General features: G+C 41.7%; 1 protein-coding gene across 2 annotated transcripts; it reads left to right on the top strand.

Moving 5' to 3' along the window:
- The first annotated feature begins 447 nt into the window (after positions 1-447).
- Positions 448-20,025, top strand: SKP1 (S-phase kinase associated protein 1). 2 transcript variants are annotated; one of them, XM_004042506.4, is made up of 6 exons: positions 448-691; positions 3,518-3,614; positions 10,291-10,364; positions 16,372-16,515; positions 18,909-19,049; positions 19,736-20,025. In XM_004042506.4, exons 2-6 carry the CDS (start codon positions 3,518-3,520, stop codon positions 19,769-19,771), a joined length of 492 nt encoding a protein of 163 aa, XP_004042554.1. In that variant the 5' UTR covers positions 448-691; the 3' UTR covers positions 19,772-20,025. The 2 variants fall into 2 exon arrangements, with proteins under 2 accessions (XP_004042554.1, XP_055242598.1); XM_055386623.2 differs by having other exon boundaries at positions 548-860.
- Positions 20,026-21,773: the final 1,748 nt, after the last annotated feature.

The following is a 21,773-nucleotide window of genomic DNA, read 5'->3' as shown; positions in this document are numbered from 1 at the left end:
AGGGTTACCGTGGAGAATGGAAGCTGGACAAGCTGTATCAGTTCAGTAGTAAAACACACACACACAAGCGCCCACCCCCGCCCTCACCCCAGGAATGAACACACACACCCGCGCGCGCACATACACCTCAGGAATGAACACACGCGCGTACACACACACGCAGTCCCCCCCAGGAGTGAACACACGCACACACACGCCCCGTTCTCTTGTTCCCAGGAACACACACAGAGACGCACACACAAGCCCGGTTTTGTCTTTTCCAGGCATTTTAACTGGGGTCTTTCACTCGGCTTAGGGCACCGCTGCCTGAAAGACCTTTCTAGGCCAGTCGGGGTCCGGCACCCAGTTGACGAGACAGCGCGGCGCTTTCAGAGCTGGGGAGAGGCGAAAGCTCTTCCGGCCCCCCGATCCCCCGGCCAGCCGCCCCCGGCAGCTCCTTGCCGCCTCCCGGCCTGGGCCCGCCCAGCCGTCCTCGGCCTGCCGTCAGGCGATCTCGGCGGCCAGCCCAGCCGCGGTGTGACGCCGCGCGCCCCGGGGTCCTCGGCGCCTGCGCCCTCTCCTATAAAGCAGACGCCGCGCCGCGCCGCGCTGCGACGCTGTAGTGGCTTCGTCTTCTGCTTTTCTCTTCCTCCGCTAACGCCTCCCGGCTCTCGTCAGCCTCACGCCGGTCGTCTCCTTAACACCGAACACCGTGAGTAGCCGCCCACCGAACTGGAAAGGGTCGTGGCTACCGGATTGCGTGCCGGCTGACCTCACCGCTGCGGTTTGGGCCTGCCCGCGGCGGGCGGTGACTGGGCCTGGCCTTCTTTCGGGCCCGGTGGATCGCGTTGTCGACCCCGTTCTTCGGGAGACACTACCAGGTTCCGTTCACCCGCCCCGCCCCCGACTCAGCGAGGCCTCCTCTGGCCGGGCGTCCTCACGGCGCTCCATAAGTGAGCCGAACCCCGGGCTGGGCCTTCTCTGCACCGGCCGAGCGTCAGCCGGCGCGGAGCTCGGCTGCAAGGCCCAGGCTGCGGCCGGGGGCCTCTCTTGGTCTTAAGTCTACTGTCCCGGGGACCAGGGCGGGGGTGGCGGCGGGGTTGTGAATGGGGGTCCCTTGGCTGTCGTGAGCGTGGGCGTGTGTCGGTGTCTGGCTTTTGTTGTGGTCGGGAGGGAGAGCTGCGGTGGTGGTCTGAGGCCACCCGGTTCTTGGCTCCCATCCTTTCTCCACCGTGTCTGGCGTCACTAGCTACCGGTCGGTCCTGGCTAACCGTGTGCGGGCGCCGGCTTTCTGCACATAGCCGCCTGCTCCATCTGAATATTTCTTAGCGTTGTTTTGCCATGACTTGGAGTCGTTGAGCAGATACCATCGTCAGAGTGGTGTGACTTGTAGGAGCCTTAGCTGTGTATAACTTAACTCTAGGTGTCTGGCTTTTAAAGAAATAGAACGTCCACCTGCTTTGGTTCACTTTTAATGGAAACTTCACGTTTGGGTTTTAGGGACATGCATTTTTCCTTTAGAGCGTGACAGTAGAATGTATCCGTTTCATAGAACAATACCGTCTCCTCCACTGTGCAGTCTAAAAAGCAGTGTCAGAATTTCGGGTCACTTAAAACGCAGGGGTTTTTTCCCTATATGATGTGATAGAACCCGCTTTATGCTGGCCATGGAGAATTATTACAAGTGCAGGAGCCTTTAGGCCTCTTTCTTTAGAATGGAATTGTTTTGAAAGCATTTCAAATAAATATTTCATCCATTATTACTTAAAAATTTTGCACTTTATTCTACTGTAACACTAAAACTTATCTTTGAGTTTAGTATTACCAAGTGCATCGAATTACAGATTAACCGATTGACCAGCTGCTATTTAGTAAGGTCTCAACTCCCTTAAGAGTAACCCAATCCACGAACTTGACTATGACTAAGCACTTATCTTGAGTTATTTGAAAGAAATATGAAACGGTCGTGTTGCTTTTAGAGTAATTTTAATCAACTGCATTGTTAGATTTGTGATTCTGCACTGTTCATTTCAGTACTATCTAATATAAAAATTACATGTTTAAATGTTTTATAATTAAAAATTGGGCTCACGTTAAAATATTTTCATTTGGAGATACCTTTTGTTGTGGTCTTGTCACAGGAAGGGTCCTCTACTCTGCGTCCTTCTCCATTAAGCAGGGACAACTGCATTATTGGCAAGCGCTAAGCAACATGGAGAAGCAGACATGTTTGTGAATCGCAAAGTGAAATCTGATTCTCTCCAACCATGGATGAGAGTAGGATATTTCAGTGGCTGGTTTTAAAACATGCTTTACTTTTTTGCTTCCTTTGCCTAACAACCTGTTTGCTTTGGGGTTGGCGACAATTGTCTCAGAGAAGCTGAATGAATATTTTAACCGATGTAATGGGTCATAAATCTTTGAACATAAAATGGGTGTGATGCATGTTTTAAATGCCAAATGATACACTTTTGGGAAAATATATGCGATTTTTAATACAACACACCTAGAAAACTTCAGAGGTGCCATAAGTTAATAGTGACATCACCGGATTATGAATACTTGAGAAGCATGGGCCTTTTAAAAGTTGTATGTGAGTTTTAAGAGGCCTTGAATTAATCCGTACCAGGTATTGCTATTCTTTTTGTTGTTGTTGTTTTCCTTGTTTGTATGTTTTCTTTTTCAAAAAAAAGAATTTGAAGATGGTAAGAAATTGTTGGACTTTTAATTTTAAATGCCGTGTTTTTTTTTTTGCCAGAACTCAAGTCCTTTGAAATTAAATGCTTAACTTTTTATGTAAGATTGTATCTTTTTCCTAACGACTCATAATTAATCTGAATTAATAAATGCGTTTTCAGAGCAAGTAATAGGTTATTATTATGGAGATCTTGCCAAGAGATCTCAAAGTTGGTCACCTGGACAGTCAGTACTGAAAGATAAAAAGGGCTCTGAAATGAAGCTTCTAACTAGATTTAGGGAATTGTACTCACATCTGCTTATCTTTAAATCATTTTATTCTCGTGTATATGGTCTTGCATTGCCTCAGACATAAATGAGCATATTCTGATGTACTCTTTGGATCTGAACTCATCTTCACAGGTAGGACTCACTGTGGGGAAAATTTCTATCTTATTTGGTAGCGTTGTTTGTTTTGGACTGACCTTCCTCGGGTTTGCATGTAGTTAATTGTGGCAGTTAACTGTTCAGATGGAGTCCAGTATTCAGTGGGAGACGAAAGGCAGGCAGAAAGCAAATACAAATATGTATGTTTTATTAAATGTATACCAATAGTGAGTTCAGTAGGGCAGGCCTTAAAAGCTTCTGTTCCTAGTAGTTATACTTTGAAAATATTTTAATAGAAATACTCGGAGACTAACCTGTGAATAACTGCTTACAACAGTGCTTTACAGGGTTATGTATTGTAGGTTCTTAGAACTTTGTGGTCAATGAGTTAGAGCCTTCTGATGGGCTGTAGCTGATGAAATGTCATGTAGAACTCTCTCTCTTAAATTTTACATGTAATGTCCTTTTTTTTTAGATGCCTTCAATTAAGTTGCAGAGTTCTGATGGAGAGATATTTGAAGTTGATGTGGAAATTGCCAAACAATCTGTGACTATTAAGACCATGTTGGAAGGTAAGTTCATTGGAAAACCTGGGTGGGAGGAAATGTGTAATTTGAGATAGTTTGTGAATATCAAATTTATATGAGCAGCAGCCTGTCATAAGGTGCTTGAGAGTATGAAGAGGTAAAGTTTACATTTTTTTCTTTATAACTTAACATTTTTCTGATACAGGTCATCCTTTCTGCATTGTCTGAATTAGTGAGGGTCGTTCTCTCATTAAATGGATAAAATCATAAGGTAAAATAAACATTGAAGTGATTGCCAAGCCTTAGGCAATGGTTAATTTCTGTTCAAGTAAATTTGGATTCATAAGTTCCAGTGATAGAAATTAAGGTCTTTGGAAAAGAGATACCGTCCTATAATGGTGGCTGAATAGAACACCTTATTTCAGTGGAGGGAGTGAGCTCTGTGGATTGCTGTGTAGATTTTATTTATTGATTGATTTATTTGAGACAGAGTCTCACTCTTGCCCAGGCTGGAGTGCAGTGGTGCAGTCACGGCTCACTGCAGCCTCAACCTTCTGGGCTCAATCAGTCCTCCCACCTCAGCCTTCCGAATAACTGGGACTACAGGCACATGCCACCACATCCAGCTGATTTTTTTTGAGACGGATTTTTTTGCTCTTGTTGCCCAACCTGAAGTGCGATGGTGCAGTCTCGGCTCACTGTAACCTCCGTCTCCCTGGTTCAAGTGATTCTCCTGCCTCAGCCTCCCGAGTAGCTGGAATTAGAGGCATGTGCCACCAAGCCTGGCTAATTTTGTATTTTTGTTAGAGACGGGGTTTCTCCATGTTGGTCAGGCTGGTCTCGGACTCCCGACCTCAGGTGATCCACCCACCTCGACCTCCCAAAGTGCTGGGATCACAGGTGTGAGCCACCGCGCCCTGCCCCAGCTGATTTTTTAATTTTTTTTTTTTTTTTTTGAGACGGGGTCTTGCTCTGTTGCCCAGGCTGGTGTGCAAGTGGCATGATCTCAGCTCACTGCAACCTCTGCCTCCCGGGTTCAAGTGATTCTCCTGCCTTAGCCTCCCGAGTAGCTGGGATTACAGGTGCACGCCACCATGCCTGGCTAATTTTTGTATTTTTTAGTAGAGATGGGGTTTTACCATGTTAGGCTGGTCTCGATCTTCTGACCTTGCGATCCACCCGCCTGAGGCTCCCAAAGTGCTGGGATTACAGGCGTGAGCCACCACGCCCAGCCTAAATGTTTTTATAGAGACAGGATCTCCCTATGTTACCCTGGTTGTTCTCGCACTCCTGGACTCAAGCCATCCTCCCACCTCGGCACCCCAAAGTACTGGGAAGAGCCACATTACAGGCATGAGCCACTGTGCCAGGCAGAATTTTTTTTTTTTTTTTAAACAAGCTTTCTCTTTTGTCTGTTTTGTCATTCCTCTGAAACTACTACAAAGTATATATGCAGCATAAGGAAGTGAGTTAGAAAACAGGTCTTGAAACTTTCACTAATGTGGATCTCTTTTTAGTATTACCAGTGGGGTGATACAAATCAGTGTCTGGAATTGATGAAAAAAACTTAGTAGTATTGAGTGTTCTTTAGTACCTAAATGTCAGAGGTTTTTTATGTAGGGAAAGATCAGTAGATTATAAATACTTGAACGAAGAGAAGGGTTATGTGCCAAGCTTTGGTGCTGGTGAAAAGAAGGTAAGTGAGACATGGCCTTTGCCCTTGAAGGATTTATAAACTAGGAGGGAAGTCAGACACAAACAAGGCAAACTTGTCACATGGTGTAATTAGTGCATTAATAAAGTTGCGCGCCAAGTGGCGCTGTGGGAACATCTTGGCTAGTGTTATTCTTGAGTCTTGAAGAGATTGCAGTATGTAATACTGGTGAGGATATTTCTTTTATTTATTTATTTTTTTGAGACTGAGTTTTGCTCTTGTTGCCCAGCCTGGTGTGCAGTGGTACGATCTCAGCTCACTGCCACCTCTGCCTCCCGGGTTCAAGCACTTCTCCTGCCTCCGCCTCCCAAGTAGCTGGTATTACAGGCATGTGCCACCATGCCAGGCAAATTTTGTATTTTTAGTAGAGACGAGGTTTCTCCATGTTGGTCAGGCTGGTCTCAAACTCTTGACCTCAGGTGATCTGCCCACCTCAGCCTCCCAAAGTGCTGGAATTACAGGCGTGAGCCACTAAGCCCAGCCGAGGTGATATTTCAAATCTAGTAAAATTAGAATGTTTTGGGAGATCATTCTGAAGTAAAGTAGACAGGGTGTGCTAGGGAAAGTGAAAATACGGTTTTTAGTTGGGGTGGGATGGAATTGTGATACTGTAGTTGATAGAGCTGAAAATGGGTTTGAGAGGAATGGAGAAGAAAATGACTTTGAGTTTAAACCATGTTTGAGATTCCTTCAGAAGATCTACTAGTAGCAGTCTACTAGGTGATTGAGTTTGTGGATATTGGCCCCAGAATTAGACTGCTAGAGATAAGTAGACTTGTTTTATATATTGGGTTATGGGAGTTTAACTCTGGAAGATGATGATGTTGGGGCTGGGGTGCTAAGAGTATAGAAATCAGTAGTAGAGAATTAGTAGAGTAGGATTTGTGGAAGCCAAGGGAAAAGGGGACATTTCTAGGTGACTAGAGTGATTGCCAGATTTATATACTGTAGACTGGTCCTTAGGATTTCATAGTTAATAAGTTAGAGGACTTCTAGCAGCAGATACTTAGGTGTGGTAGAGGCAGAAGCTGAATTGCAGAGGATGTGTCTTCTGTTTTGTTTTCTAAGTGGGTGACTTCTGTTTTCTGATAAAAGCTTAGAATTCTCTTTAGTAATTGGTACCAATCATGGTGGCCCTTAAAGTCCTGTATTCTGGTAACTTAAGATAACTTCTATTAAGTTGTAAACTCCTTGGTACATCCCACAGTCACTGTTCATCAAGTACCTATTGAATGAAGAAGTATGTTGTGCTCACTAAAAAAAACTGAAAGCAATCCAAGTGTCCCTAAAAGGCAGGTGAGTAAGGTTTTATCCAGAAGATGTAGAAGCTGATACCCGAATTGCTGCCTAAATACTTGCTTTGGCATTGAAAGTGTTCTTTATTTTATCTTGGTGCCTGACACACTAATCTGTCCTGTGCTGCTTCAAGGAAGCATTTGCCAATTTTAAGAACATAGGGCATCTTGAGGACTTACCGTGCCAGCTTTGATCACTGAAGTAAGTGGACGGATAGGCAGTTAGCAACAATTAAGTTATTCTTTTACTCCGTTGCCTTTGGGAATCAGAAGTGAATGGTTTTATCTTAAGTACCAATGGCTTACATAAGATTCTAGCCTCTTGAGGGCTGGAGTCTTTTGAATTTGGCAACTTTCTGCTTTTCTTGTTTTCCACCTGCAGTATCTCTGGTTATGGGTTTTATGTGACTTAGAAAACAAAAATAAAACCTTTTAATCCACAGGACAATCAGAAGTGAGACTCTTGGCACATTTACATGTGGATTGAATGATTAGTTCAGGTCCAGGGTACAGTATCAGGATACAAGTGTCTTTCAGAAGTCCCTGAAACTAAATAGCTTAAAGGAATGACTGTTGCTACTTGTGCATTTAGTCTGAAAGCAAAAAATATTGTACATCCTTACTTTAAATACTACAGGATTTAAAGAGGATTACTTGAGCCCAGGAGTTCAAAACCAGCCTGCACAACATAGCAGGACCCTGTCTTTACAAAAAATAAAAAATTAGCTTTACTATCCTTTACAGTCATAAAAGCCTTTATTTTATTTTTTTGAGATGGAGTTTCACTCTTGTTGCCCAGGCTGGAGTGCAGTGGCGCAATCTCGGGCTCACTGCAATCTCTGCCTCCTGGGTTCAAGCAATTCCCCTGCCTCAGCCTCCCAAGTAGCTGGGATTACAGGCATGCGCCACCACACCCAGCTAATTTTTTTTTTTTTTTTTTTTTTGAGACGGAGTCTCACTCTGTCACCCAGGCTGGAGTGCAATGGCACAGTCTCGGCTCACTGCAACCTCCGCCTCCTGGGTTCAAGCGATTCTTCTGCCTCAGCCTCCTGAGTAGCTGGGACTACAGGCATGCGCCACCACACCCGGCTAGTTTTTTGTATTTTTAGTAGAGACGGGTTTTCACCATGTTGGCCAGGCTGGTCTCGAACTCCTGACCTTGTGATACGTCTGTCTCTGCCTCCCAAAGTGCTGGGATTACAGGCGTGAGCCGCCATGCCTGGCCAATTTTTTTGTATTTTTAGTAGAAACGGGGTTTCACCATGTTAGCCAGGCTGGTCTCGAACTCCTGACCTCAGGTGATCTGCCTGCCTCGGCCTCCCAAAGTGCTAGGATTACATGCGTGAGCCACTGCACCCGGCCAAAAGCCTAATTTTTAATGTGAGTTAAGCCTCGTTCCAAATTACATTTGGATCTAAACAAGCTGGTCTTCTGTATGTTTCCTCTAATATCTTAGTTCTCAAGATAAAAGTATTTTACATTTTATAACTTCTTTCTCTCACCTGATTAAAAAGATTGCATACTTGTTCAGGAAAGACATAAGTGACTTGTTCCACATAGAGCTTTACATGAGACATTGTCATTTTACAGTTTCACTCTAAGCTGAGATAGGATCAGGGATAGGCATTGGTGGGAGGGAGAAGAGAGGGGAGATGAGTGAATCCATCCATGCAAGATAACATGAATTATTTTTGAATCTACTTTCATCTTTACCACTCCACTGGAACTGCTTATAAAGCTCAGTGAACCCCATGTCATCAAGTGCATTGTCTGTTTTCAGTTCTTATCTAGACCTGTTGACATCATTTGATGCTTGATTATTCCCCTCTTGACTTGGTTCCCAAAATTCCACTTACTGCTTACCTCACACCCTTCTGTCTTCCAGTCTTTAAAGCCTGCAGTTCCCCAGGGCTTCATCCTTGGACCTCTTCGCTATATCTATACACAGCCATTTGCTTGATGATAGTCTCATAGCATTATAAACCATCTATACTCCAGTTCCCAAACTTACCTGCAGTTGTGATTTCTTCTCTTGATTTCTGGACTTGAACATACAACTGCCCTTGGATATCTAGTATTTTACATTTATGAAACTAGAGCTCTTGATCCTCTCTTCCTAAAAATAATAGTTCCTCTGACAGCCTTCCCCTTACCAATTGGTGGCAACTTCATCCTTTTCATGCCATAAACCTTAGTGTACCCTGACTCTTTTCACATTCTACTTGCCATCTGTTGGCAAATTCTATTGTCTGTACCTTCAAAATGCAGACAGAATTAGGTCATTTCTTACCACCTCCTTAGCTACAGACCTTGTCCAGGCTATCATCTTGTGCCTGGATTATTGATAGCCCCGTAATTATGTCCCTTAACCCATGTTCTTTAACTTCCTTACCCATAATATTGTTAACTGTTCCTCATATATCCTGTTGGAAAAAAGTGTATTTCTGTTTTTATTCGGATAATTTTCTTTTTTAACCTAGTTTAAAAACTTTAATCTTAGGATCATACCATTATGTTTGGAGCTCCCTGCCTTGTTTTTGTCAGTGGCTGCATGATCTGTTTTGTGCGTGTGTGTGCGCATTTTTAGTATTTTTAGTGTGTATATGTATACACATCTCTAGGTTTCAGATTTGAATAGATTGAGATTTTATCACCTGTAATAGTTTTCATTATTTTACTTTTTAAAATACAGTTCATCTGGAGAATTTGATATAAAGGGTAAGGAAAGGGTCCATCTTTAATTTTTTCAGATGGCTACCCAGTCATTCAAGCCCAACTTACTAAATCACTTTTCCTGCCAATTAAGAACTTATTTTATGTAATATTCCTTTATTTGTGTACTCACACAAGTTTATATAGTTTTGGGTGGTCATGGACTCCATCATTAGGAGCCACCAATTTTTAAATGCTCCTAAGAGAGCTGTTCTAAGTAAAGTCCTTTTTATATTCTTTCAGACATGTCTTACAAGTTACAGTCGTCCCTTGGTATCCATGGGGGATTGGTTTCAGGACACCCCTGTGGATACCAAAATCCACCAATACTCAAGTCCCTTATAATAAAACAGTGTAGTATTGGCATATAACATATGCACATCACTGTGTATACTTAAAATCCTCTCTAGATGGCCGGACGCGGTGGCTCACGCCTGTAATCCCAGCACTTTGGGAGGCTGAGGTGGGCGGATCACGAGGTCAGGAGATCGAGACCATCCTGGCTAACACGGTGAAACCTCATCTCTCCTAAAAAATACAAAAAATTAGCCGGGCGTGGTGGCGGGTGCCTGTAGTCCCAGCTACTCGGGGAGGCTGAGGCAGAATGGTGTGAACCCGGGAGGCGGAGCTTGCAGTGAGCCGAGATGGGGCCACTACACTCTAGCCTGGGCGACAGAGCAAATCTGTCTCAAAAAAAAAAAAAAAAAAAAAAAAACCCTCTCTAGATTACTTACAATACCGGATACAATGTAAATGCTGTGCAAATAGTTTTTATACTGTATTGTTTAGGGAGCAATGACAAGGAAACAAGTCTACATGTTTAGTGCAAGACACAGCCATCCATTTTTTTTTCCCAATATGTTTGATCTGTGGTTGGTTGAATCCACAGATGTAGAACTCATGGATATGGGGGCTGACTCTTATGTTTTGAGACATAGCCTGGTTGGTATAAGTACTATAATGGAATTAGGAAATAGAAACTTTCTTCTGGTTTTCTTAGATTTGGGAATGGATGATGAAGGAGATGATGACCCAGTTCCTCTACCAAATGTGAATGCAGCAATATTAAAAAAGGTAAGGTCTTTAAAGAGTTTAAGTTTATTCTGCTTAATATATAACACTAATTGATTAATACAAGTAATTCAACAATCTATGTTAGAATTTTATAATTTACTGCTTAAAATTACATTTAAATTTGAATGTTCTTAAACACTTACTTGAGTGATGTTTGTATGTTCTTAAAATATACAGAAAAAAGTTCTGTCTGCTTTCTTGCCACAGTTGACTATTGTCATTTATTGGGCATCTGTACTGTGTCTACCTATGCAAACACTTCCCTAGGAAGGATGATCTACATGTAGAATATCTGGATCACAGGTTGGCTTATATACCTAAATTTTGATAGATACTGTTAAATAGTCTTCTGTAAAGATACCACTTCTAGAGCATGGTGGAATTGAATCGTTACTGTCTTTCTTAGATTTATAATTTTGAAACGGCTAAAGTCAAAGGAATATGTAACACTTTGTTCCCATTTCTGTCCTTATCTATTCCAGTCCCCTTTCAGGTAGCAATTTATCCTTTTAGTATTTTGTAATACAGGTATTAACAAGTAAGTATATTTTTTCCCACATTCTTTTTTTTTTTTTTTTTTTGAGACCAGAGTCTTGCTCTGTCGCCAGGTTGGAGGGTAGTGGTATGATCTCGGCTCACTGCAACCTCTGCCTCCTAGGTTCAAGTGATTCTCCTGCCTCAGCCTCCTGAGTAGCTGGGACTACAGGCACACGCCACCATGCCCAGCTAATTTTTGTATTTTTAGTAGAGATAGGGTTTCACCATGTTGGCCAGGATGGTTTTGATCTCTTGACCTCATGATCTGCCCACCTCAGCCTCCCAAAGTGCTGGGATTACAGGCGTGAGCCACCGCGCCCGGCATTTTCCCCCATTCTTAAGGTAGCAAACTATACATTTCTATGTTTTTTTTTTTCCATATAACAAAATGAAAGGTGATATGTCTATGTTAGTTAATATATAGCATCTTTTTTTTTTTTTTGAGATGGAGTCTCGCCCTGTCGCCCAGGCTGGAGTGCAGTGATGTGATCTCAGCTCACTGCAGCCTCTGCCTTCTGGGTTCAAGTAATTTTCCCTGCCTCAGCCTCCCGAATAGCTAGGATTACAGACGCCCACCACCACACTGGCTAATTTTTATATTAGACAGGTTTTCACCATGTTGGCCAGGCTGGTCTCCAACTCCTGACCTCAGGCGATCTCCCTGCCTTGGCCTCCCAAAGTGCTGGGATTACAGGTGGAGCCACCATGCCTGGCTAACCTGAATTTTTTTGTGTTTGTTTGTTTTTTTGATCTCACTCTGTTGCCCAGGCTGGAGAGCAGTGGCACAATCTCGGCTCACTGCAGCCTCCACTTTCCAGGTTCAAGCAATTCTCCTGCCTCAGCCTCCCAAGTAGCTGGGATTACAGGCACTCGCCACCACGCCTGGCTAATTTTTGTATTTTTTAGTAGAGACGGGGTTTCACCATGTTGGTCAGGCTGGTCTTGAATTCCTGACCTTGTGATCTGCCCACCTTGGCCTCCCAAAATGCTGGGATTACAGGCATGAGCCACCGAGCCTGGCTTTTTTTTTTTTTTTTTTTTTGAGACAGACACTCTGTCGCCCAGGCTGGAGTGCAGTGGCACGATCTCAGCTCACTGCAACCTCTGCCTCTTGGGTTCAAGTGATTGTCCTGCCTCATCCTCTCGAGTAGCTGGGATTACAGACACCCACTACCATGCCCAGCTAATTTTTTTATTTTTGTAGAGATGAGGGTTTCACCATGTTGGCCAGGCTGGTCTTGAACTCCTCACCTCAGGCGATCTGCCTGCTTTGGCCTCCCAAAGTGTGAATGTTTTTACATGTGTTACTGGCCATTTACATTTTCTGCATTGTCTGTTTTCATTTCTCTGTTTTCCTAATGGTCTTAGAAAAATAGTGATAAAATATACATAACATTGATCATTTTCACTTTTTGAAAGTGCACCATTCAGTGACATTAATTACATTCACAGTGTTGTGCAGCTATCACCACTAAGCATTTTCAGAACTTTATCATCCCACACTGAAACTCTGTACCCATTAAACTGTAACTTCCAATTTCGGTACACCCTCCCCCCTCAAAAAAAAAATTACGCTAGGTAAACACTATTCTACTTTCTGTATCTGAATTTAGCTATCCTGGATACATAATATATGGAATCATACAATATTAGTCCTTTTGTATCTGGCTTATTTCACTTAGCATAATGTTTTCAAGGTTCATCCATGTTGTTGTCTAATGAGCTTAAAAATTGTGGTAAAATACACATAACAAAATTTACCACCTTAACCATTTTTAAGTGACAATTCAGTGGTATTATCTAATAGGCTTTTTATAAGAACTCTTTAAAAGTTTCTACCAGTTTGCTTGTCTTACGTTAATTCATGTTACGATTTAGAGGCTTTATTTTATCTAGTTAGATCTCATTCTTTATGACTTCTGAATATGTCTTGCAATTAACATATTCTATTTTATACTAATGAAAAATGTTTCTAAAAAGATCTTTGCTTGTAGTCGAATGCCCGGTACATTCAAATGCCATCCAAAAGCTGGGGGTATAGCAGTGAACCAAAGAGACAAAATCTCTGCCCTTCTGGAGTTTATGATCTGAAGGGGTGGGGAAACATGCAACATAAGAAATACATCAAGTGGAAAAACTATGGAGAATAAAGAAGGGAATGGGGAATTTAAAGGGGTGAGTAGGTGAACAGTTAGCTGCTTTTAAAATAAAGATGGTCAGGAGATGTCTTACTGAGAAGATAATCTTTTTTTTTTTTTTTTTTTTCTTGAGATGGAGTTTTGCTCTTGTTGCCCAGGCTGGAGTACAGTGGCACAACTTTGGCTCACTGCAGCCTCTGCCTCTGGGCTTTAAGCAGTTCTCCTGCTTCAGCCTCAGTAGCTGGGATTACAGGCGTGCGCCACCACGCCCGGCTAATTTTTTGTATTTTGAGTAGAGATGGGGTTTCACCATGTTGGCCAGGCTGGTCTCGAACTCCGGACCTCAGGTGATCCGCCCGCCTCAGTCTCTCAAAGTGCTGAGATTACAGGCTTGAGTCACCGTGCCTGGCCGAAGATAATCTTTTAAACAAAGACGTGAATATTTGGGGGAAAAGAATTCTGGGATTTGGGAGCAAGTACAGTGACCTTAAGACAAGAACATGCCCTGCCTTTTTAGGAAAGGCAAGGAGTTTAGTGGAAGCTAGAGCAAGAAGGGAGTAGATAAGGTCAGAGTTAAAGGGTTGGGTGATGTAGGGCCACTTCTGAGAATGAGAAGTGCTTGGTTTTTGGGGGTTTTTTGTTTGTTTGGTTTGTTTGTTTGAGATAGGGCCTCACTGTGTTGCCTGGCCTGGAGTGCAGTGGTGCAGTCATGGGTCGCTGCACCTTCTACCTCCCGGGTTCAGGTGATCTTCTCACCTTAGCCTCCCGAGTAGCTGGGAGTACAAGCACATGCCACCACACTTGGCTAATTTTTGTATTTTTTGTAGAGATGGAGTTTCACCATGTTGCCGAGGCTAGTCCAGAACTCCTGGGCTCAAGCGATCTGTCTCCTTTGGCCTCCCAGAGTGCTGGGATTATAGGTGTGAGCCACCACACCCAGCCGAGAAGTTTTTTTTTTTTTTTTAAGCCTGTTTGTATTGAATATATATCATATTTTGAAGAATAATTACATGATGCCAAAACTATGGAAGTACAATAAAATCTCCTTTCCCTGTCTCTTACCTGATTGGAAACTGCTCCCCCCACAAAGTAATGTGGCATTTTTTTGTTTTTCTTTTTTACTGGCACCACCCGTTGTGAACCTAGGCATTAGTTTCTTTATATATCCTTTTAAGAGTTTTTTATTTTTGAATTTTTATTTTTTGTTAGTAGTGGTAGTGATTTTTTTTTTTTTTTTTTTTGACAGAATCGCACTCTCTTGCTCAGGCTGGAGTGCAGTGGCACGATCATGGCTCACTACAGCCTCAGCCTCCTGGGCTCAAGTGATTATCTTGCCTCAACCTTCTGAGTAGCTGGGACCATAGGTGTGTACCACCAGTCCTATCTCATATTTGTATTTTTCATAGAGACAGGGTTTCACCATGTTACCCAGGCTGGTCTCAAACTTCTGGGCTCAAGTAAGTCACCCACCTCGGCCTCCCAAAGTGCTAGGATTACAGATGTGAGCCACAGTGCCCAGCCTATTATTATTATCATCATTTTTTGTAGAGACGGGGTCTCTCTATATTGCCCAGGCTAGTCTTGAACTTCTGGCCTTAAGCAGTCCTGCCTCAGCCTCCCAAAGTGCTGAGATTACAAGTATGAACCACTGTGCCCAGGTTTAGAGTTTTAAAAATGCCTGGATAAGCAAATATTAATTGATGTTTTTAAATTTTCTTATATAGTTGGAATACTTCTTAAAAAGCTATTATTTATTTCATTAAAAACCCTTAGCTGGGTGCGGTGGCTCACGCCTGTAATCCCAGCACTTTGGGAAGCCAAGGGGGGTGGATCATCTGAGATCAGGAGTTCGAGACCAGCCTGGCCAACTAAAAATTAAAAAAAATTAGCTGGGTGTTGTGGCAGGCACCTATAATCCCAGCTACTCAGGAGGCTGAGGCAGGAGAAACGCTTGAACCCAGGAGGTGGAGGTTGCAGTGAGCCGAGATAGCGCCATTGCACTCCAGCCTGGGCAACAAGAGTGAAACTCAGTCTCAAAATTAAAACGAAAACAAAAACCTTTCGCTGGCCAGGCACAGTGGCTCATAGCTGTAATCCCAACACTTTGGGAGGGCAAGGTGGGTGAATTGCTTGAGTTCAGGAGTTTGCAACATGATGAAACCTTATCTCTACAAAAACAAAATACAAAAATGAGCCAGGTGTGGTGGCATGCACCTGTAGTTGCAGCTACTTGGGAGGCTGAGGTGGGAGGATCGCTTAAGCACAGGAGGTCGAGTGAGTCATGATCACGGCGCTGCATTCCAGCCTGGGTGACACAGTGAGATCCTGTCTCAAAAACAAACAAACAACCCTTTGCTTGGCTTTTCCTTATTGAAATTGTTCTTTCTTTTTTTTTTTTTTTGTATCCTGGCAGTGTTTCTTGGCTCTGCCATTTTCTCTCAGCATTGTTTACTCCTCCAACATTTTGCTATGAAAAAGTTTTAGCCATACAGAAAAATGGAAAGAATTACACAGTAGACACCCATGTAGCCACTGCCTGGATTCTACAACTGAAAACACTTTCAGTATTGATTTTGGTCTTTATGCTGGTATGGATAGTCTAAGTAATCAGCTTCCTGAAACTTTATGGAGTAATTATTCTCCTATTAAGGGAATTTTGGGGCTTTTCCTGCTTTGTTCCTGCACCAGATAGTCTCACACATATGTCTGGGGTATTTGGAATTTGCTGGTTACAATATATATACATATTCAGCTTTTCTGAGGAGTGCTGGATTAGCTTTCAAAGGGGTTATACCAATTTAGACTCTCTAGAAGAGTTTGTGTTTCCTTTCCACTATTGCCCAACAATTAGTATCAGTTTCTTGATTTTTTTTCAATCTAGAGAAGTATCTGTAGTGTTAGTTTTGCTTCTGGTAAAGTTGAGTGTTCCTTATGTTTGGCTATTCAGATTTCATTTATTGGCTGTACATATCATTAACCCATTTCTCTTTAATGATTTTTGAAAGATTTTATATTCTCTCAGCTAATCATTGTTGTACATATTGCAGGTATCTTCCAGTCATTGTCCTAACTTTTCTTTTTGCATAGAAGCTTTTTAATGTAGTCAAGTACAGTACTCTGTCTGCATGGCTTGCTTTTATCTAGTAAGATCTTCTCCCTTCTAGGGTTATAATGATTCTTCAAGCTTCACTTTTGTTTTTCAAGCTTGGCTGTTAATGGCTCAAGTCAACCTCTAGCTAGTTATTATTCCAGTATAGGGATAAGTTGTCCCAGCAGTGGAATGAGTACCTTGTGACAAAGTGCCACAGAGGAATGAACTTTTGTTGTTGTAGGTCATTCAGTGGTGCACCCACCACAAGGATGACCCTCCTCCTCCTGAAGATGATGAGAACAAAGAAAAGCGAACAGATGATATCCCTGTTTGGGACCAAGAATTCCTGAAAGTTGACCAAGGAACACTTTTTGAACTCATTCTGGTAAGTTTTTAATGTGTAAGATAGCTCTATTGTAGAGCCTTTAAACACTTCTTATAGATTTAAAATTTGCTAACTTCATTGACACTGAATTTTAATACTCTCTAAATTCAAATGTAATGCCATATTTAAATCCACATATCAGTAACACACTAAATGTAAATGGTCTAAACACAGTTAAAAGGCAGAAATTACCAGATCAGAAAAGCAAGCTTAGCTGTGCTGTCTGTAAGAAACCTGCTTTAAATATATAGACAGAACTAGGTTTAAAGAATGGAAGAAGATACAGTACACTAACACGAATCAAAAGAAAGCTGGAGTGACTATATTAAAATAGGTTTGGAGGCAAAGAATATTACCAGGGTTAAAGAGGATTATTTCATACTGATAAGGGGATCAGTTTTTTAAAAAGACATAACAATTATAAATTTTTATCTGGCTAGAAGCAGAACTTCCAAGAAGTGAAACAAAACCCAATAGAACTCAAAGAAGTCCACAAAGTGACAATCACAGAGATTTCAGCACCTCTCTCAATTAATATAACTAGACAGAAATCAGATAACTTCATATAACACTATTGACCAAATTGTCTTAATGGACATTTATAAAATATTATATATATATATTTTTTTTGAGACAGAGTTTCACTCTTGTCACACAGGCTGTGGTGCAGTGGCATGATTTTGGCTCACTGCAACCTCCACCTCCCAGGTTCAAGCAGTTCTCCTGCCTCAGCCTCCTCAGTAGCTGAGATTACAGGCATGAGCCACCATGCCCAGCTAAGTTTTTGTATTTTTAGTAGAGATGGGGTTTCACCATGTTGGCCAGGATGGTCTTGAACTCCTGACCTCAGGTGATCCACCTGCCTAGGCCTCCCAAAGTGTTGGGATTACAGGCGTGAGCCACCGCGCCTGGCCTAAAACATTATATGTAATGATAGCAGAATACATATTCTTTTCAAGTGTATATTACCAAGATAGACCATGTTCTGGGCCATAAAACAAGTCTCAGCCGGGCGCGGTGGCTCACGCCTGTGATCCCAACACTTTGGGAGGGCGAGGCAGGTGGATCACTTGAGGCTAGGAGTTCGAGACCAGCCTGGCCAGCATGATGAAACCCCATCTCTACTAAAAATACGAAAATTAGGCCGGGCGCGGTGGCTCACGCCTGTAATCCCAGCACTTTGGGAGGCCAAGGTGGGCGGATCACAAGGTCAGGAAATCGAGACCATCCTGGCTAACATGGTGAAACCCCGTCTCTACTAAAAATACAGAAAATTAGCCGGGTGGGGTGGCAGGAACCTGTAGTCTCAGCTACTCGGGAGGCCGAGGCAGGAGAATGGCATGAACCCGGGAGGTGGAGCTTGCAGTGAGCCGATATCGCACCACTGCCCTCCAGCCTGGGCGACAGAGCGAGACTTCGTCTCAAAAAAAAAAAAAATTAGCTGGGTGAGGTGGCACCCACCTGTAATCCCAGCTACTTGGGAGACTGAAGCAAGAGAATCGGCTGAACCTGGGAGGTAAAGATTGCAGTGAGCTGAGATCACGCCACTGAATTCCAGCCTGGGTGACAGAGTGAGACGGTGTCTTAAAAAAAAAAGTCTCCATTGTAAAAGGATTCAGGTCATACAAAGTATGTCTTCTGACTGCAATGGAATTAGAAATCACAAACAGAAAGGTATCTGGAAAAATCTGCAACTACTTTTAAACTAACACATTTGCACTAACCTATGGGTCAGAGAAGAAATAAAAAGAAAGTATTTTGAGCTGAGTGGAAGTAAAACATGTGAAAAATCTGTGAGATGCAGCTAAAGAAGTACTTAGAGGGAAATTGATGGAATGAAATACCTATATTATTAGAAAAGAAGAAAAGTTTCAAATCGGTGATCTAAGCTTCCACCTTAAAATAGTAAAAGATGAAATTAACTACAAAGTAAACAGAAGAATGAGAATATTAAAGGGCAGAAATCAATGAAATAGAAAACAGGTAAACAATAAAGTCAATGGAACCAAAACCTATTTTTTAAAATGAGATCAATATAGTGCTATAACTCCTTACGTTTGAACTCTTTAAGTGTGGACAAATATTTTTGCCAAGACCTGATGTGGTATTTGTGTGCATGTGTACACACATACACAACAGTAGTGGCCGTTATTTCACATTTGAGCTAGTATAGTTTGGTTAAGGAAGCAGAAGGATTCAACATCATAGAGGTATAACAAAGAAGGTCACATAAAAGTCTTTCACAGAAGAACTTAGGAGTGATTTATTCTTCTCCGTTTAATTTCTTAAAATTAGCATTTTAAGCTTTATTAGATACGGAGTGTCAATCATTAACTTTGGATTTAGTTTAAAACATCAAGTATACTTTAAGGAAAACAACTGTCTCTTTACAGGCTGCAAACTACTTAGACATCAAAGGTTTGCTTGATGTTACATGCAAGACTGTTGCCAATATGATCAAGGGGAAAACTCCTGAGGAGATTCGCAAGACCTTCAATATCAAAAATGACTTTACTGAAGAGGAGGAAGCCCAGGTAGGTAGCACACAGTTTTGTCTTTGATCACATGCTCTTAAAAAGGGACTAACACCTATAACATGCCAGGAAAAGAGGTGACTGTATCAAGTAGTCTTGATACTTTAGGGATAATATGTACTTTATGTGTCTTAAACATACTCTTACTGTTCTGTCTTTATGAATCTAAACACTTAGATGATACTGCATTTTAAGCATAAGAACAATTAGTTTTCAATGAGAAGAGCTCTTGTTAATGTATTAACAGTTACTAGTTTTGGCACCTGCAACTTTCTGTATAGACCATACATATCTGACATCAGAAAAGCAGGCCCTAGAGAGAAGTATATACTAGGGTACTTTAGAGCAACTTAATGAGGGGAGGAAATGAAAGAATAGATCAGAATGATTTTGTTGACGTGACTACAGACTGAAATAATGTGAATGAATTAACTGAATTTGCTCTGTCAACTTTAGTAAATTGCCCATTGCCTTTGCTTTGTTCATAATTTCAGCAGGGCAGAATAAAAACCATGGGAGGCAAAGAAAGGAAATCCGGAAATATAGTCTTAACCTGGTGTTGTTCTAATTTTCCATCTGTTCTTCTGACTCAACTCACTGGCTATCGATGAATCAGTAGATAGTATTTATAAGTCTTAGGAAAGACTACTCAAGTTAAGGTACTTCCCTATATCCATCTCTTTTAGGTACGCAAAGAGAACCAGTGGTGTGAAGAGAAGTGAAATGTTGTGCCTGACACAGTAACACTGTAAGGATTGTTCCAAATACTAGTTGCACTGCTCTGTTTATAATTGTTAATATTAGACAAACAGTAGGCAAATGCAGCAGCAAGTCAATTGTATTAGCAGAATATTGTCCTCATTGCATGTGTAGTTTGAGCACAGATCCCAAACCTTATGGCCAAGTTTCTTCTAGTATGATGGAAAGTTTCTTTTTTCTTTGCTCTGAATAAAACTGAACTGTGGGTTCTCTATAAGTGGCATTTTGGGCTTTCCCTCTTTTTTGTAAAGCAATGTCTGCCTAGTTTATTGTCCAGTTAACTTTAGTGACCTTTTAAAAGTTGGCATTGTAAATAAAACAACTTGCAAAAAAGTTTTCTGGAATAGAATTAACAAAATATTATCTTTATTCATGAGTTGGAAACTGGAAAAAGGCTTCTTGAAGTAAATGTTCTGAGTGGAGCTACTAGGATGTCTTCCAGCCTCCTGCAGTCAAGGAGTACCACTGTATTGATTAGCCTGTATGTAGCAGGGCTCCCTTCATTGCATCTGAGGACTTGTTTTCTTTTTCTTTAATTTTATTTTTAATCCTCTTAGTTTTAAATATATTGCCTAGAGACTCAGTTACTACCCAGTTTGTGGTTTTTTGGGAGAAATGTAACTGGACAGTTTGTTAGCTTTTCAATTAAAAAGACACTTAACCCATGTGGGATGTCATCTTTTTATAATTAGTGTTCCCATGTGGAGAAAATTATTCACACTACTTGCATGTAAAGAATAATTTAACTTTTAACATTAAAGTATGTGGTAAAACCCAGAAAGCATCCATCATGAATGCAAGATACTTTCAATAAAAAGTAAGTTATATAGTAGATAGTTAAGTTTGCTTTTGTGGACTTAAATGTGTCTCTTCACTTAAATGGGTTGAATGTGTATATATTTGTTCAGCTTGAAAAGACTTAGTTTATATCCTAGCTCACTGGAGGCTGCTGACATAACCATAACTTCTGTCCCTTCTAATTGTCATTTATATGCCTAACTGGAGCTAGTACTTTAATTCTTAACACAAAATTACTCTGCCATTGTTTCCAGCTTCCCTCCTACAATAGAATGAAGTTTTTTTGATGGCTTGAGATGGCTCACAAATTTTGATTTTTTTTTCTTCCTTGTGCTCCCTTTTTTTCTCCTTCCTTTTCCAGTTAACATCTATATTCACATGTAATCTTGTTTTCTCTTCACATTCACTGAGTTGTTCAGGCTCAGATCATCCCTTGACAATACTTTGCCTTCATCTCACCTTTCATTTGTCCCAAATTCACCTTATTTAATAAAGTCCCATATGTTGTCTCACTTAATTCCAATTTGTTGTCTGTACCAGAGATAGGAAACTATAACATGTGTGGGTCAAATCAGGCCCATAGCCTGTTTTTGTAGTCTTTGAGCTAAAAATGGTTTTTACGTTGTAAAGAGTTATTTAAAATTCTCTCTCTCTCTCTCTCTCAGGAGATAAGCTTGTTTTCTGTTTGTCCTGGTTTTAGTGGGGAAGGTAGCGGTGTATAGTCCTAGCTGAATTGTCTCATCTACCAATTCCTGCTATTATAAGATCAACTTCTGCAAAAACCTTATCCACCTCAAGTATCCTTAGCAGCTGGGCATGGTGGCTTATGCCTGTAATCTCAACATTTTGGGAGGACAAGACAGGAGGATCGTTTGAGCCCAGGAGTTCAAGACCAGCCTGGGCAACACAGAAAGTCCCTGTCTCTCCAAAAAAAAAAAAAAAAAAGGAAAATTAGCAGTCATATGGTGCATGCCTATAATCCCAACTACTTGAGAGGCTGAGGTGGGAAGATTGCTTGAGCCTGAGAGGTCAAGGCTGCAGTGAGCTGGCATTGCACCACTGCACTCCAGTCTAGGCAATAGAGCGAGACCTTGTCTCAAAAACAAACCAGAAGTATCCTTAGCAGTATTATGACAAACAAATCTTCACTGAAGGTCCAGGATTACT

The sequence above is a fragment of the Gorilla gorilla genome, chromosome 4 (genome assembly GCF_029281585.2).
Source record: "Gorilla gorilla gorilla isolate KB3781 chromosome 4, NHGRI_mGorGor1-v2.1_pri, whole genome shotgun sequence".
NCBI classification, from domain to species: Eukaryota; Metazoa; Chordata; class Mammalia; order Primates; family Hominidae; genus Gorilla; species Gorilla gorilla.
Note: the sequence above shows the minus strand (reverse complement) of the source record. Positions and strands in the feature narration are given on the sequence as shown.

Bases quoted from the DNA above. Each gene is read 5' to 3' on its own strand.
- SKP1 (XM_004042506.4), top strand. From the start codon at position 3,518: ATGCCTTCAATTAAGTTGCAGAGTTCTGATGGAGAGATATTTGAAGTT. The intron at 10,365-16,371 runs GTAAGGTCTTTA...TTGTTGTTGTAG, and splicing joins ATGCAGCAATATTAAAAAAG to GTCATTCAGTGGTGCACCCA. The intron at 19,050-19,735 runs GTAGGTAGCACA...CATCTCTTTTAG, and splicing joins CTGAAGAGGAGGAAGCCCAG to GTACGCAAAGAGAACCAGTG.